The 12959-nt window shown below is 36.3% G+C and overlaps 1 protein-coding gene across 2 annotated transcripts in view; it reads right to left on the bottom strand.

Moving 5' to 3' along the window:
• Positions 1–12959, bottom strand: part of LOC130608425 (potassium voltage-gated channel subfamily KQT member 1-like) — a 466916-nt gene that overhangs the window by 374101 nt on the left and 79856 nt on the right. For both annotated transcript variants that reach the window (XM_057426291.1, XM_057426299.1), the window contains one exon: positions 4254–4368. In XM_057426291.1, coding sequence (XP_057282274.1) covers positions 4254–4368 — 115 coding nt within the window. The remainder of the gene's footprint in view (positions 1–4253; positions 4369–12959) is intronic.

Below are 12959 nucleotides of genomic sequence, written 5' to 3'. Positions count from 1 at the left end.
GCAGGACAAGCTCTCCAGCCCTTTCACCAGTTTTGTTGCCTTCTTCTGGACACATTCAAGGACCTTCACATTCTTGCTTGTCAACCAAGCCACATACCCATCCCCAAAGCCTGTATCACTTAACACAGGTAAAGCACAATTATAATTTCTGGTTTGAACGAGCTGTTGGGAGTGGCTGGCCTTAAATGTTCAGACTAAGAAGAAAGATCAAAAATCCAGTGTGCTTTGTCCCTGTTCTAATTCTGGTGCGTATTTATCTTCCTTTTTTCCTTTTGCCACTTAACCAAATTTCTATGCACTTTGAGAGGTTTTATTTGCACTTTTGTTGCTTACAGACACAGTTAAAGAATTAATAAGATCACAGCTTACAGACTGCAAATAGCATCAGCTTTTTTCCTCTAAGACCTTGTGATACATATTAGGTTGCATCAGACAGATAAAACTGTCCTGCCAACAATGGATGGGAGAAAAAGCACAGTTTCTTCATGCACTGATGAAGTCATCTTCTGACTGCTCAGCAGAGAATTCAAAAAATACATCAGGCAATAAGGCAGTTTAAGTATTTATTGTTCAAAACAACTACTCAAGTGACTGATATTAACATATTTATTCTGTCTGCCAGATTTGATTAGACTGTAGCAACATCATTCTTATTCAAATTTGGACTCTCAGAAGCAGTCAGTATGAAATAACACAGCGCCACTCAGTTCAGCAGGCATGTGAGACTTTTACACCCAAGAACCTGAGCCAGATAGAGTCAGCAAGAACTTCAGACAACCACAGAATTATATATTGAATGTGATGATTTTGTTCTCTACTTCAGGAGGCTGCATTTGTTCACATATTTTGCCCAGATCACTGGAAACAAACACACTTAAAGCTATTTAAAGAATCCTTGATAGCTGTATTTCTACAGAAAGGTATCATGAGCTCAATTTGAAAGCTCGATACTGGTTTTGGTTTTACTGACACCTTCCACCACCTTCTACCAGAACAGCATACCTTCTCTAAGCTTGCATGAATCACTACCATCAGAAGTCCAATACTGGATCGATTTAGCACTGAAACCTGGGCAGCGTTGCATCCAACTGAACAGGTTTGCTTTTACTCAAGACAATACATTTTAATACATTTCTTAATTTAGTATCACCAGTTTCCAAACAGACTGATAGCTTTTGCCAAGCAACCACTTTAGTCACTACAAGACTAATGCACATGTGCAGATTGATGCAACAGGTAGCAAGGGTAAAGGGTAAGAACTCTGTTCTCTTCAGACATTATCTGCCTACTACACACCAAAGGGAGTTTTCAAGAGAGTATGACCAAAAGTAAAGATTACTGCATCAGAGCACATCCCTCCTATCATCTGTATGGCAGAGAGGATTTCAGAAGAATCTACTGTTCACATTACAGAAAAAAACCACCCTCAGAACATTAGCTGTAGACCTGACCTGTCATGTATAATTATCAACATAGCAGCTTACAAAGTTTAAAAAATTACCAGTTGCTGGCTTTGGAGTAAAGGTATACTGTAAGATTGATTTTGTAACACTCATAATGCTTGTTGAAGGCAAGGAAAACTTTGCCTTTTGGCAGCTTGACAAAGCCATGCTTGAGTTCACAAACAAGTGTTCCCTGTGAAACTGTCATCATCATAGCATACTATCATTAACTGTTATGTGAAAGCCATGTTTTCTCTCACTTTGCAAACTGAGAAGGTTCATTGCATATATACACACACCTTTGACTGAATACTACTCTTTCTTTGAAAATTTTTTTGTCTTATTTGTTGACCTAGTGACTCTAGGGTGAAGATTCGTTGCACCAGTTATCAAATGCATGTTATTCCCAAATGAGTTAACCACTTTCCATTATGTAGTTCACGCCAAAGGAGGGGTGAGGAGATGGGCAACCTAATGGACACATAACTCCAGAGCAACATCTATGCGAATTAACACAATAGCTGCTTATTCTAACCAGGTAAACAAGCAAAATAAAAATTGAACTTTTAAGGGGGGGGGGCAGGGGGGAGGAGGGAAGGAAAGGGAAATATATGTATATTTTCCTATCACAAATTCCAAGACACACAAGTGTAGGGAATATGTTACTAAGTGCAAAGCAAAAGCCGTGCTATTTTGGAAAGCTGACGCACCGAAGCAAGCGTAGCACACATTAAGACTTACCTGCTTAAACTTCTGCTAAAAGGCAAGACAAATAATCATGCTAAGTATGTCTAATATTCATGTAGAAAACATATGCAAATCAGGAAAATACAATGTTAATATCTTATTGGTCATATAGCAGTTTAAAGTCAAGAACCAGAAACACATCCTATTCCCTGCTTGTCCAACGAAATTCACAACTTGAGTAATGAAATACTACATTTCTACACAAAAATAAAGACAATTCTAAAATGAATGCATCCTACTAAATAGAATTACACAATGAGATTATCACTGACAAAGGCAAAAACTGGCACGCCTGACTTCAGAAGCATGAAATTACACGAAAGAGTGTTTTGTCTTTGTTTTCACATAGTAGCTTTATAACTTTATATTACATCTGTAACTTTTGACCTCATATTTTCTATACCTTTGAAGTTAATTACAGATATTCAGAAGCTAAACTTCATGCATATATGATATGCAGTGGGTCTTAGAATGTAATAATCATTAATTTGGCAATAGCTAGCTACAATATCATTCTGTTTATATGTACCTGACATCAACATCAAGAGAAATTAATGGCTTGGATGGTATATTACTTTAAACTGTATACATATAAAAAGCATATTACTTCAAATATTCTCCATATTTATATTTTTTCTTCACTTGTGTATTTGGTTAGCTTTCCACTATTCCTTTTTCTTACTTTCCAGACAAGACAGAAATGCACTTAAACTCTAATATGAGCTAGAAAAAAAAAGGACCAATTTGAATGAAACTATTCATAATTCTCTGATTTGAAAGAAAGTCAAAAATACAGCATGTTGGGAAAACGCAAGCACAAGCATATCTTGTATAAAAGCATATTAGAGTTTATAGATTTAGTAGACACATCATCTGTATGAGTTCCTCTGTTGAACACAAAGTAAACCCCATATCATGTGAAAAGAAACATCTTAAAAAACAATCACACTATAAACTTGAATCATATAGCTTTTAAGTTCATCCTGAACACCGTTGTCTATATTTTTCCGTATCCTAAGGCAAGCAATAATTTCTCTTCTTCTTTTCAATTTCAGATATTTACCAAAGGGTTTTTCCAATGACAATTTCATATTTTCTCTTCAAGCATGAGATTTTCACCAACATTAACATAACATCCAAATGACTAGTTAGACTCTCATGAGCTTGTGCCAGCTGTGCCACCTTTATGCCTTATATCATTACTAACTCGAATTCTACTCACCAGCATTGTTTGTATCAGTTTCTGCATGTAAGACAAAGCATTAGTATGATACTAGGATGCTTTGGTCTATCCAGGCCTTGCTTTATGCTCTGCTTCATGCTTGAAATTTACTCTAGAATACCTGTCCCTAACTGGAATTGTACATTACAGGACAAAAGCATGAAGGTTACTCAAGATCCTGTCAAAATACAGGATGTCCTACACAAAGATACTACTATGCTTATTTCAAGAAAAAGACATTTGCTATAGCAAATACAAGCAACATTAGAAATAATGCAAACAGTTGTAGGGTACTGATACTGGGTTTTTTCTGTCCTGGTCAATCCAGACACCTTCATCATCTCCTTAATAATTCTACTTTCATATTTCTGTAACACCATTTCCTTGCAAATGTGCCTACTTTATCAAAATATTACACATAGTGTAGCCTTTCTATTTTCAGGCTGTATCTAAAATTACAACTTCATTTATGTTTCCAATCAACACATAAAATATTCCCATTAGGGGTGCTTTAGAGCTCAAACTGATTTAGAATTCTACAAAGTATAAGCCTACCTGTAAAACTCAATTTCAGGAACTGTGTCAGCTGCTTAAAAAGTTGAACTAAGACACCAAGACTGCAAGCCATTTGTTGCACAGGAATTCTCTTTCCAAGTATCTTACTACTTCCAAATAAACTTAAAGCTAAACTTGTATTTTGTCAAAATATTCACAGAGTTAAATAAAAGCAAACTCAATCATTTCAAGTGCAGCCAGCAAAAAATATTTCTAATCAGTGACATGTCTGTTTCATTGTAATTAAGCATTTATATTATCAATTAAAAAACTGTTGTTCCACTTACTGTGTCACATCAGATACAGCTGACAGCGGAGACTCTTCTGATACAAGGTCAATGTCATCAGTGAAGCTGTTGGCCCGTGACATTTCCTGGGTATTCCCTTCTAAACGTCTTTTTGCTGCACAAATAATTCAAAGAAATCATAATAAATTAGGCAAACAACATATACAAGCTCTTTCCCTTACTTAAGTTAAGGTAGATTGAAGAAATGGCGCTAATATGAGACACGGCTTTATTTTTTTGTCAGAATCAGTGAAGTTGATGTTTATATGCCATACAAAAATACATATGTGCAGGTACATAATTCAAATATACAGGGATCTCTTACAAGAAAGGCTTTTCTTCTTGTGGATTGTCTTCTGGCAAGGAGAAATTCATCATGCGCATAATTACAATATTGTTATGATGATAGAAACAATCTAACTTTCATTTCCCCAATTAATGCTATAAACATATAAACTACATATAAATCACACTTTTGTTTCAAGTATTCTATTTGGTTACTATATTCACCAGTGTTCAGAAATTCTCCCGCTGACCATAGCCTCAGGTGTCTGAATGCACTCAGCTCAGTAGGGTGACCACAATGGATACAAAGCTGTACTGTAGCTCAGCTTATGTTCCAAGCATAAGAAGGCTACAGATTTCATTACAGATTTGGAAGACATATGATGGACAATAAAGGAGTTCATTTGCAGACTACAAAAAATAGAGAAGTGCAGCTACGTACCTGCCTTTCTGAGTTCAGCTACATCAGTATCCATATGCAGTTTCTGCTTTAAGGTCTTGACAATATTTTTTCCTATATTTATTTTGTTCAAAAGCTATGAAGTACATATAGCTTAAATTGCTGTGATCTGAAATAGCAATTTTTTCATGACTACTAGTGATCCTAACAGTTTCTAAGGCAGGCCCCTATCTATTTAAATTCTGATCATTCTTGAAATCTTGGCACATACATCTATGAGCTGGCAGAGTCTCACTTGGAAAATGCATAGGATGATACATATATATGCAAGGGAGAAAATAAAAACAAATATTTGGGGGGGCAGAGGGGATCACTAAATATTAAAAAACACAAGTAAAAGACTAAGTAGTGAAGTAGCGTCACTTAGATAAGCAGTGTTGAGTAAGAAGAAAAAGCAAACCACATGTCAGAAATGAGAAAGCTAAATTGTTGAAATCTCAAGCTAATGCTAGAGCACCTCTGTATCTAGACTACATTAAAGGTAAATACTGAAAAGCACAGTGACATCAGACACTATTGGACACAATCAGACATTATTGGAAGAGCCATAGCACAGATGGGAAGGCATGAAAATGAAGTCTATGGAATATAATTATAAAATGGCATAACTGAACACTGCTAAAAGACATACAACTACAAAGGTATTTTATTTACATCTGTTGCATTTAATCACAACTAAGTTATGTTTGTAGGGGAAACCGAAATCTTCCTGGCACTTGGAACATGATCTTCTGTGCATTTCCAGCTCTACTGAAATACTGTGGTTGCTCTAGAGGAGCTTTATTTTGTGAGACCTGCCAGTTCTGCACTTATTCTGACAAGACATTTCTTTTCTGCAAGGGAAGTATGTAACCTCATTTCTGAACAAAGTCTTGAGGTACATTGATCCGTTATTTGAAGCCCTGCTTTGGGAAGCATTCACAGATTTAGAAATAGGCTCCTTCAGTGTCTAAAGAAGTAGCATTGCACATGATTGCAACTAAAATATTAAACTGGGAGAATTTTGGCTTCAACTTCAGTAAGGTTTTCCTCATAGAAACTTGGCAGAATTTGAGTTGGCCAAAGACAGAATTAAATCACTGTGCCCATGTAAGGCATAATCAAATGAAAAGGAAAACAGCATTGCTGTAAATTCCTAATACACAATGGACAAATACACAATACAAAATGCTAAGAGAAAGATCTAGCTAATTCATGGGGAACTGCTTCCTTTATAGCACAGGATAGATATTAAAATTGCTGTAATGTATTTGTCATGCTAAGAAGTAGGACTGTATTTTCTGTCATTATAAAAGTTTGGTCCATATTGCCTTATCAAGCTTATCTCTCTCATCACACTGCTGTTTGCAATCTTCATCCAGAGTCTCTTAAAAGAAAACATGAAAACATAATTTGCATTTGTCTTGCTAATTCCTTTTCTGAGAAGTGTTCACTACTACATAACTCACTTTGCTCCATAACATGACAGTTATGAGAAAACAGGAAAAACAGCAGCATGCTGGTTCGGAAACCTTCACTTTCTTGTTATTGCTGTTTGTGTGTGCTGTGCTGAGCACTGAAGAGCACCTCTGCTGTTACAGCAGGATGCACCTCCAACCCCTGCTTCTCTGAGCGTGGACCTGCTGCAGAGACAAGTAGAATATAATCCTGGTTTTAACAACCTCAAGCTGTGCTTGGTTACCAGCACCAGCAAGGAAAGCTTCTCTTTCCTCTTTAGGTAGGGTAAAAGCATGTAAATTTTCTGTTTGGTGAAGACTGCTATGATTAGCTGTTGACAGTCACATGATTACCTGTGACAGTCTCATCCCACAAGTAGTAAACACACATTTAATTACTACAAGCTTTATGAAAAAGACAATGACATGGTTATGCACTTCATACAAACAGGAGTTCTGTAACATACAATCCATAGTTAATTCTATTAGTTGAATTGAAGATGTGCACTCTTCAACTCCATAAAACTAAGTATATGGGTCATGTCTCAATGCTTCTCCTCTCCCCTCCTGCACTTTCCATGGTATGATCTGTGGACAAAACAGTTCTGCCAGTTTGGTTACAGACTAGGTTTATCTCAAAAACCTGTCTCTAGCTTACACTATTTACATTAAAAGAAAGAACAGCTTCTCCTAGAAAATGTTGCTCTTAAATATCAAGTTAAAGCAGAAATAACAGCTCTGAGGCTCATAATATTTGGGTGGTAAGATTCCCTACTACTCTCAGAGCCACTTCCTTCAATTCAGAGTCAGTTCAGATTCTTGTTTTGTGAAGTATTAAGCCATCACAAGAGAATATCTGTTTTATCCTTGCAATAAAGAAGTTACTTAATTCTAAATGACTTTATGCTTTTATCACCCATTAATTCTGTGTGGTCCTGCTTTAAAATATTAACCCATTATTAATATTTTCTGGTTCACGCATCCAAACATTAATGTGAATGGCAAATGCAAGTAAAATGTCCAATGTTCTAAATCTTTTCTGTCCTTAAGGTGACTGTTAGAGTGGCAAGCAGTTAACGTATTTGAAACATTCTTTCTGGAACCAACTTGCTTTCTGTAAGTAACTATAACTTTCCCTGAGTGAACTTCCACAATTCATTTAGACAGCAATGTTCAGTCATAAATCAAAAATCCTAAAATCCACAAAAAAAGAGAATAAGATTTTTTTTGAATGTCAAGAAGCCAAGAGCTTCTGAGAAATAAAGTAATCCACTATGATCACTCATGATAAAGCTTTCATTTTAAGGAAATGTGAAGCATTAGAATACATTTGAAATACACATGGCAGTGACACTTTCCAGAAATAAAACTCAAAGATGTAAGGTCCAGCTACTACAAATGGTAAGTTTGTTACAGCTGCAGCTTAAGCCAAAACAACTATATCTTCCCTCACTATATTTATTTTAATAAGCTTTCCTCTTCCAAATTGAATTTATGGGAAGAAATGCTAAATTTTTGTTGTTGCGGATTAGCAAGGAGAGAAGGCAAAGGAATATGAAGAGGAAAGAGAAGCCATCCTTCCTTTCCATGTGCTGCTACTCACAATATTTAGAAGCTGTGCCTATTTGGTTATAAATATAAAATGTTTTATAAACAAGAACAGTTAGAAGCAGCAAGTTAAAAATACAGAACAGTATCTACCACAGTACAACAAATACCAGTGAATGCCATGAAACGGGTCAACTCATTAAAAGAAACATCAAAAGGAAAGCTGAATTTTATATATCTCTATTTTTGCCTTCAGTGCCAGTTTCTAAAATAGTGAGAACATGTAATAGACACATCTGGATTACATCAAAATGTAACATCAAATGTTACATCAAAATGTAACCCAGAGATATTTTTAATGCCATTTTGCTTTATCTAACCGTAGATGCCTTATTTGTATCACAGTAACTTGTCTTTGTAATATGGGGAAAAAATGAACACCCAATTACAATTGCAGCAGAAAATGTGATTGCACATGGTTCCCATTACCATGGTCATCCTCAAACAGGCAATGTCCAATACCAGGACAAAATGACCAGGAAAACTTTTCACTGTTCTCTTCTCAGATATAAGAAGTGAAAAGAAAAAGCAGGCCTCTCCTATTGCAAATAATTCAAACTTACTGTTTTTATTAGGAGGTTTGTTAACATGCACCAAAATACTCCAAACGCAAATTTAAAGATTATTCATACCATTCATGCACAGCCTACTTTACAAGTGTGCAGAGAATTTCACTGTCTGCTTATGTTATATAAAAGGTACATGAAGTTGCTACTCCTAGGAATACAAACACCAAAGAACTGGAAGGCAAGAAGATATTTGGCAAATTAAACTGGCACATGAATAGAAGTGGATATTTGAGGCAGTTTAACATAAAACAGTTTCTGTCACATGAATCATAGAATCATAGAATAGTTAGGGTTGAAAAGGACCTTAAGATCATCTAGTTTCATCCCCCCTGCCATGGGCAGGGACACCTCACACTAAACCATGTCACCCTAGGCTCTGCCCAACCTGGCCTTGAACGCTGCCAGGGATGGAGCACTCACAACCTTCCTGGGAAACCCATTCCAGTGCCCCACCACGCTAACAGTAAAGAATTTCCTCCTTATATCCAATCTAAACTTGCCCTGCGTCTTACTGAGCCAAACAGACTAGAAGACACAAAAAATAAGACAGCCAGAGAAACAGGCAGCCTGTAACTCAACCCTAGAGAGGTTTCTTATTCTCAAGCATAATCATCCATAAAAATGTCCCATCTCTTAAGATACAGGGTTTATCCATGTGTTTCTCGGGTAGAAACCTTTCAGAGGTTTCTATGTGAATAGAGAAGTGAACACTGACATCTTTCGTTTAACTTTTCTTCTCTCTTGGGCTCTGCTCCTGAAAAAAAGTAATGCCCTTTTTGGTATGAAAGCACTAAGCTTTCTACTAATCACACACACAAAAAAAGCAGGCTTCCAAACTCAGTCAAATGTATGCGGTTGATATGGATGGTAATAACAGGTAAAGTCTGGCAAAGAGGCTAGTAAACAGATTTTCCTGGTTTGTTGTGGAAGAGCAGCATTCACAGAAACCTACAGAGTGCACAGCAGACACACATGAACAAAAATAAGATTAATATAGCTTCAAAAGTGATCCTTCTTCACTGCTTGTCTCCCCCCACCCCTCCTTTTTTTTTTTTTTTTTTTACAGAACAAGAACTTAACTTTAAAATGAAAAAAATTAGTAGTCAGTGAAATGTAATTTGGCAGCTTGTTAGCTCTGCAGGGAGAGCTCAACACATATAAAACTCTTAGAATTACACATAGAGAATGTATCATGTAATATAAATATATAAAGTTACTTTCCATTATGGGATTCAGAACTGCCATTACAGTAAAAATGTTTATTTTAAAAAGGAAGTACAGTTTTAGTGTGGCTATTAAAGAAAATAAACCAGTCTGAAAACATTTTTATTTTTCATGCCTCTTAATGCTCAAAGCATACAAACTGCAGTGACAATAAAATTAGAAACATCTTCTGACTTGTTGTCAATGTTTTGACTCACAAGAACACAAAACCCCATTATTGTAATTACAGTGAAATATGACACAATTATTTGCTCATCTAATGCAGTTCTTTGCATCACACGAATCCTTGTAGAACAATTCCCCAGTGACTAGCAGTTAATCACAAATTCAAGATATAAAACATTGTTACCAACCTGCTTATTCCATAGTGACCAGAATAAAATGCTGTAAACTACAGTAAATCTAAATGCTAGAGGAAATAATTGCCATATTTGTCCTAAAACTCAAAGCAAGTTCAGCGAAATCATTTGTAGCTATTGACTGCACTAAGTCAAAACTATTTCCACCTAAAGTTCCCTTTGTTATCTTGTATATTCCAGGTGAAAAGATACTACATTTCATGAGAGTGTTCCTTCCTATTTCAAATAAATTTGCTCTGAATACTTATTTGCTAAATGTTGAATGATAAAATATTTTAGACAGGGCAGTAATTTGAGTAAATGTCTAACTTACAACTATTTAAAAAGGAATTCAAAATTGCCATTTTTATGTATACTCAATACTATGAAAAATTCTGACTGACAGATCTTCAGATCATAGAATTTGAACTGTAACATCTTATAAACACAACCCTCCTCATAAGTTATCTTCCTAAAAATGCTGCAAACTAACTGAACATATTTTATTTAAAATTAAATTCTATGTATTTCAGGAATATATTCTTATGGCTGTACTCTGAAGTTATTAGCTTTAGAAGACCCAGCATAACTACTATTCAACACTCCCAATAGCAACCAAAAAGCTTACATGACAAGGGGACAATGATGTTTATAACTGAGGTACGTTTCTAAGCTGACATACGCACTGACTCCTAAAGTCTTTCCATACTGATGACATTGTGGAAACACATTTGAATCAGTTCTGCAGCTTTTAGGGTGACCTTAATTCTCCTCTGGCAACTGGCCATGATTTTGGTTGAAAAATCACAGCAACAGCAAGAACCACACTGACAGGTGTAATGAGATACACAGGTCTGCTGCATGTCTTGCCTTTCCTTCCACCAAAGGACCTTCATGCAAGAGGGTGAAAAAAGCTTATCTTTAAAGCACACCTTGCACTTCTCAGTTTCACTGGCCCACTCTCCCCATAAAATGCATCTACATGGAGAAAATAGCATTCCTCTTGAAGAGATGTGCAATGAAGCCCTGAAAAGCAGAGAACTGAGAGATACTGCTAGTGCCGAGACTGCCGAATACAACAGTTAGTACTGTAGATGCTGCCAATTCCAAAGAGAAATCTGGATGAATGTTCAGTTTGAGGAGTGACTTGGCTGGAATCAGCATCTTTAGAGAAGGTATTTGTAGATATACAAACTATAACAGGTATGTATTTTCTTACCCTATCAGTCGCATTACAAGGCTTTGGTTCCATCTGTGGTTCTTTAAGCCACATTACTGAGGTAATCTCTGCTATGTGTGAAAGTGACATGGCTTAATTCTCAATCTTATTGACATTAATCTCATGATTTATCAGAGTTGACATTTTTATATATACACATAGCTACCGATATTGAACCCTAGCAGAGACAGCAGGGAAAAACAACTTTCATGATATCATCTTGATTTCCAATCAAACAGTTAATTATTTTAAACTAAAAATGCAAGCATAATTTGTTTTCTAATGATCAGTGTAAATTGATCATGTATTATGGTTTCAGACACAGTGTCAAGAGGACACAAACTACAGATATGATCAGGATCTCCTTGCTGTCACTGGCCAACTAAAGAAGTTCTGCTATCTGTTGACACACAAACCACAGACTATCCTTGCAGAATTCTCCCTGACTTGAGTTTGTACTCTCAACCTCACTGCTAGCTCCCTGCCATAAGGAAGTTGGGTTTTGAAAAAAAGTAAAGGCACTTTGTTTCAAAACAACTCCTACTGCATTCAAAAACTAGGTTAGAAGAGAACAGGTAACTCTGCCTTTGCCTTTGGCAAAAAACAGATACATAGGTTACATAAAAAAAGTGTTTAAGACTTCAAGTGTTCATTCAGCAATGGTTTCAAGTGATAGCCATTTTGTTTCATCCATTAAATCTGGACAAAACAGATGATTCGCTACATATGTTTATGGTAATTAACTGGAGGGGTAGCAAGATTCCACGGTCATTCAAATGCAACCATACATGTACCATCCTGGAATGGTGTGCACTTCTGAATAACTCCTGAAATGGAACAAACAGCTGGATTTTCCTAATATCAGATAACAGATCAGGACAAAGAACTGTATTATGCACTGCCTTGTCTCCAACAGAGGTGAAGAACAGATGCATAAGGACAGGACAAATACACAGTGCTAGCTTCACTGAAAACTTCCTGGGGTTTGCAGCTGTGGGACTTTCCAAGTCTGAGGTGGTATCCAAGAACTCTTGATGGGTCTCATTCAGTAAATTTGCTCACACAGAGTTGAGAAAACATCAAAATTTGTTTACACTGATTTTAGTACAGATCTGAATGTGTGCTTCCCCACTGAATGGAAAGTTCATGTAGTGCTCTCAAAACACTCTTAATTTCACTATTGGGAAAATATGCAACACTAGTGAAGCACCATGTCACAACCCTAGAAAGTTAGAATATAAGTAAAATATTTTATTCCAATAAACCTTTAGAGGAAGGTATTACAGACCCTGGAAATTACAAAGGCATAACCCAAGAGGCAAATTACTTCTTTTTGAGAGGATAATGTGACAACCCTTTTTACAATCCTTAAGCATTAGACCCATGATTTTCACTGCCATTTGGACTCTTGGCATCCTAAAGGCTACTGGCTGTTGTACACTGGGCTTTCAGACTAGTAGAGAAAAATTAATATCTTGTTCCCCATCTCCCCTTCCTCCAGCCCCCTTTTTCATTGATGCTTTTGTGCAGTTAATTCCTTGTTCTGAGCATTGACTATGTTTTTCTT

The sequence above is a fragment of the Pezoporus wallicus genome, unplaced genomic scaffold (genome assembly GCF_028554395.1).
Source record: "Pezoporus wallicus isolate ANWC-B61680 ecotype Strahan unplaced genomic scaffold, APGP_CSIRO_Pwel_v1 scaffold_3294, whole genome shotgun sequence".
Classification (NCBI taxonomy): domain Eukaryota; kingdom Metazoa; phylum Chordata; class Aves; order Psittaciformes; family Psittacidae; genus Pezoporus; species Pezoporus wallicus.
The sequence above is the reverse complement of the archived record's forward strand: the minus strand, read 5'-3'. Positions and strand labels throughout refer to the sequence as shown.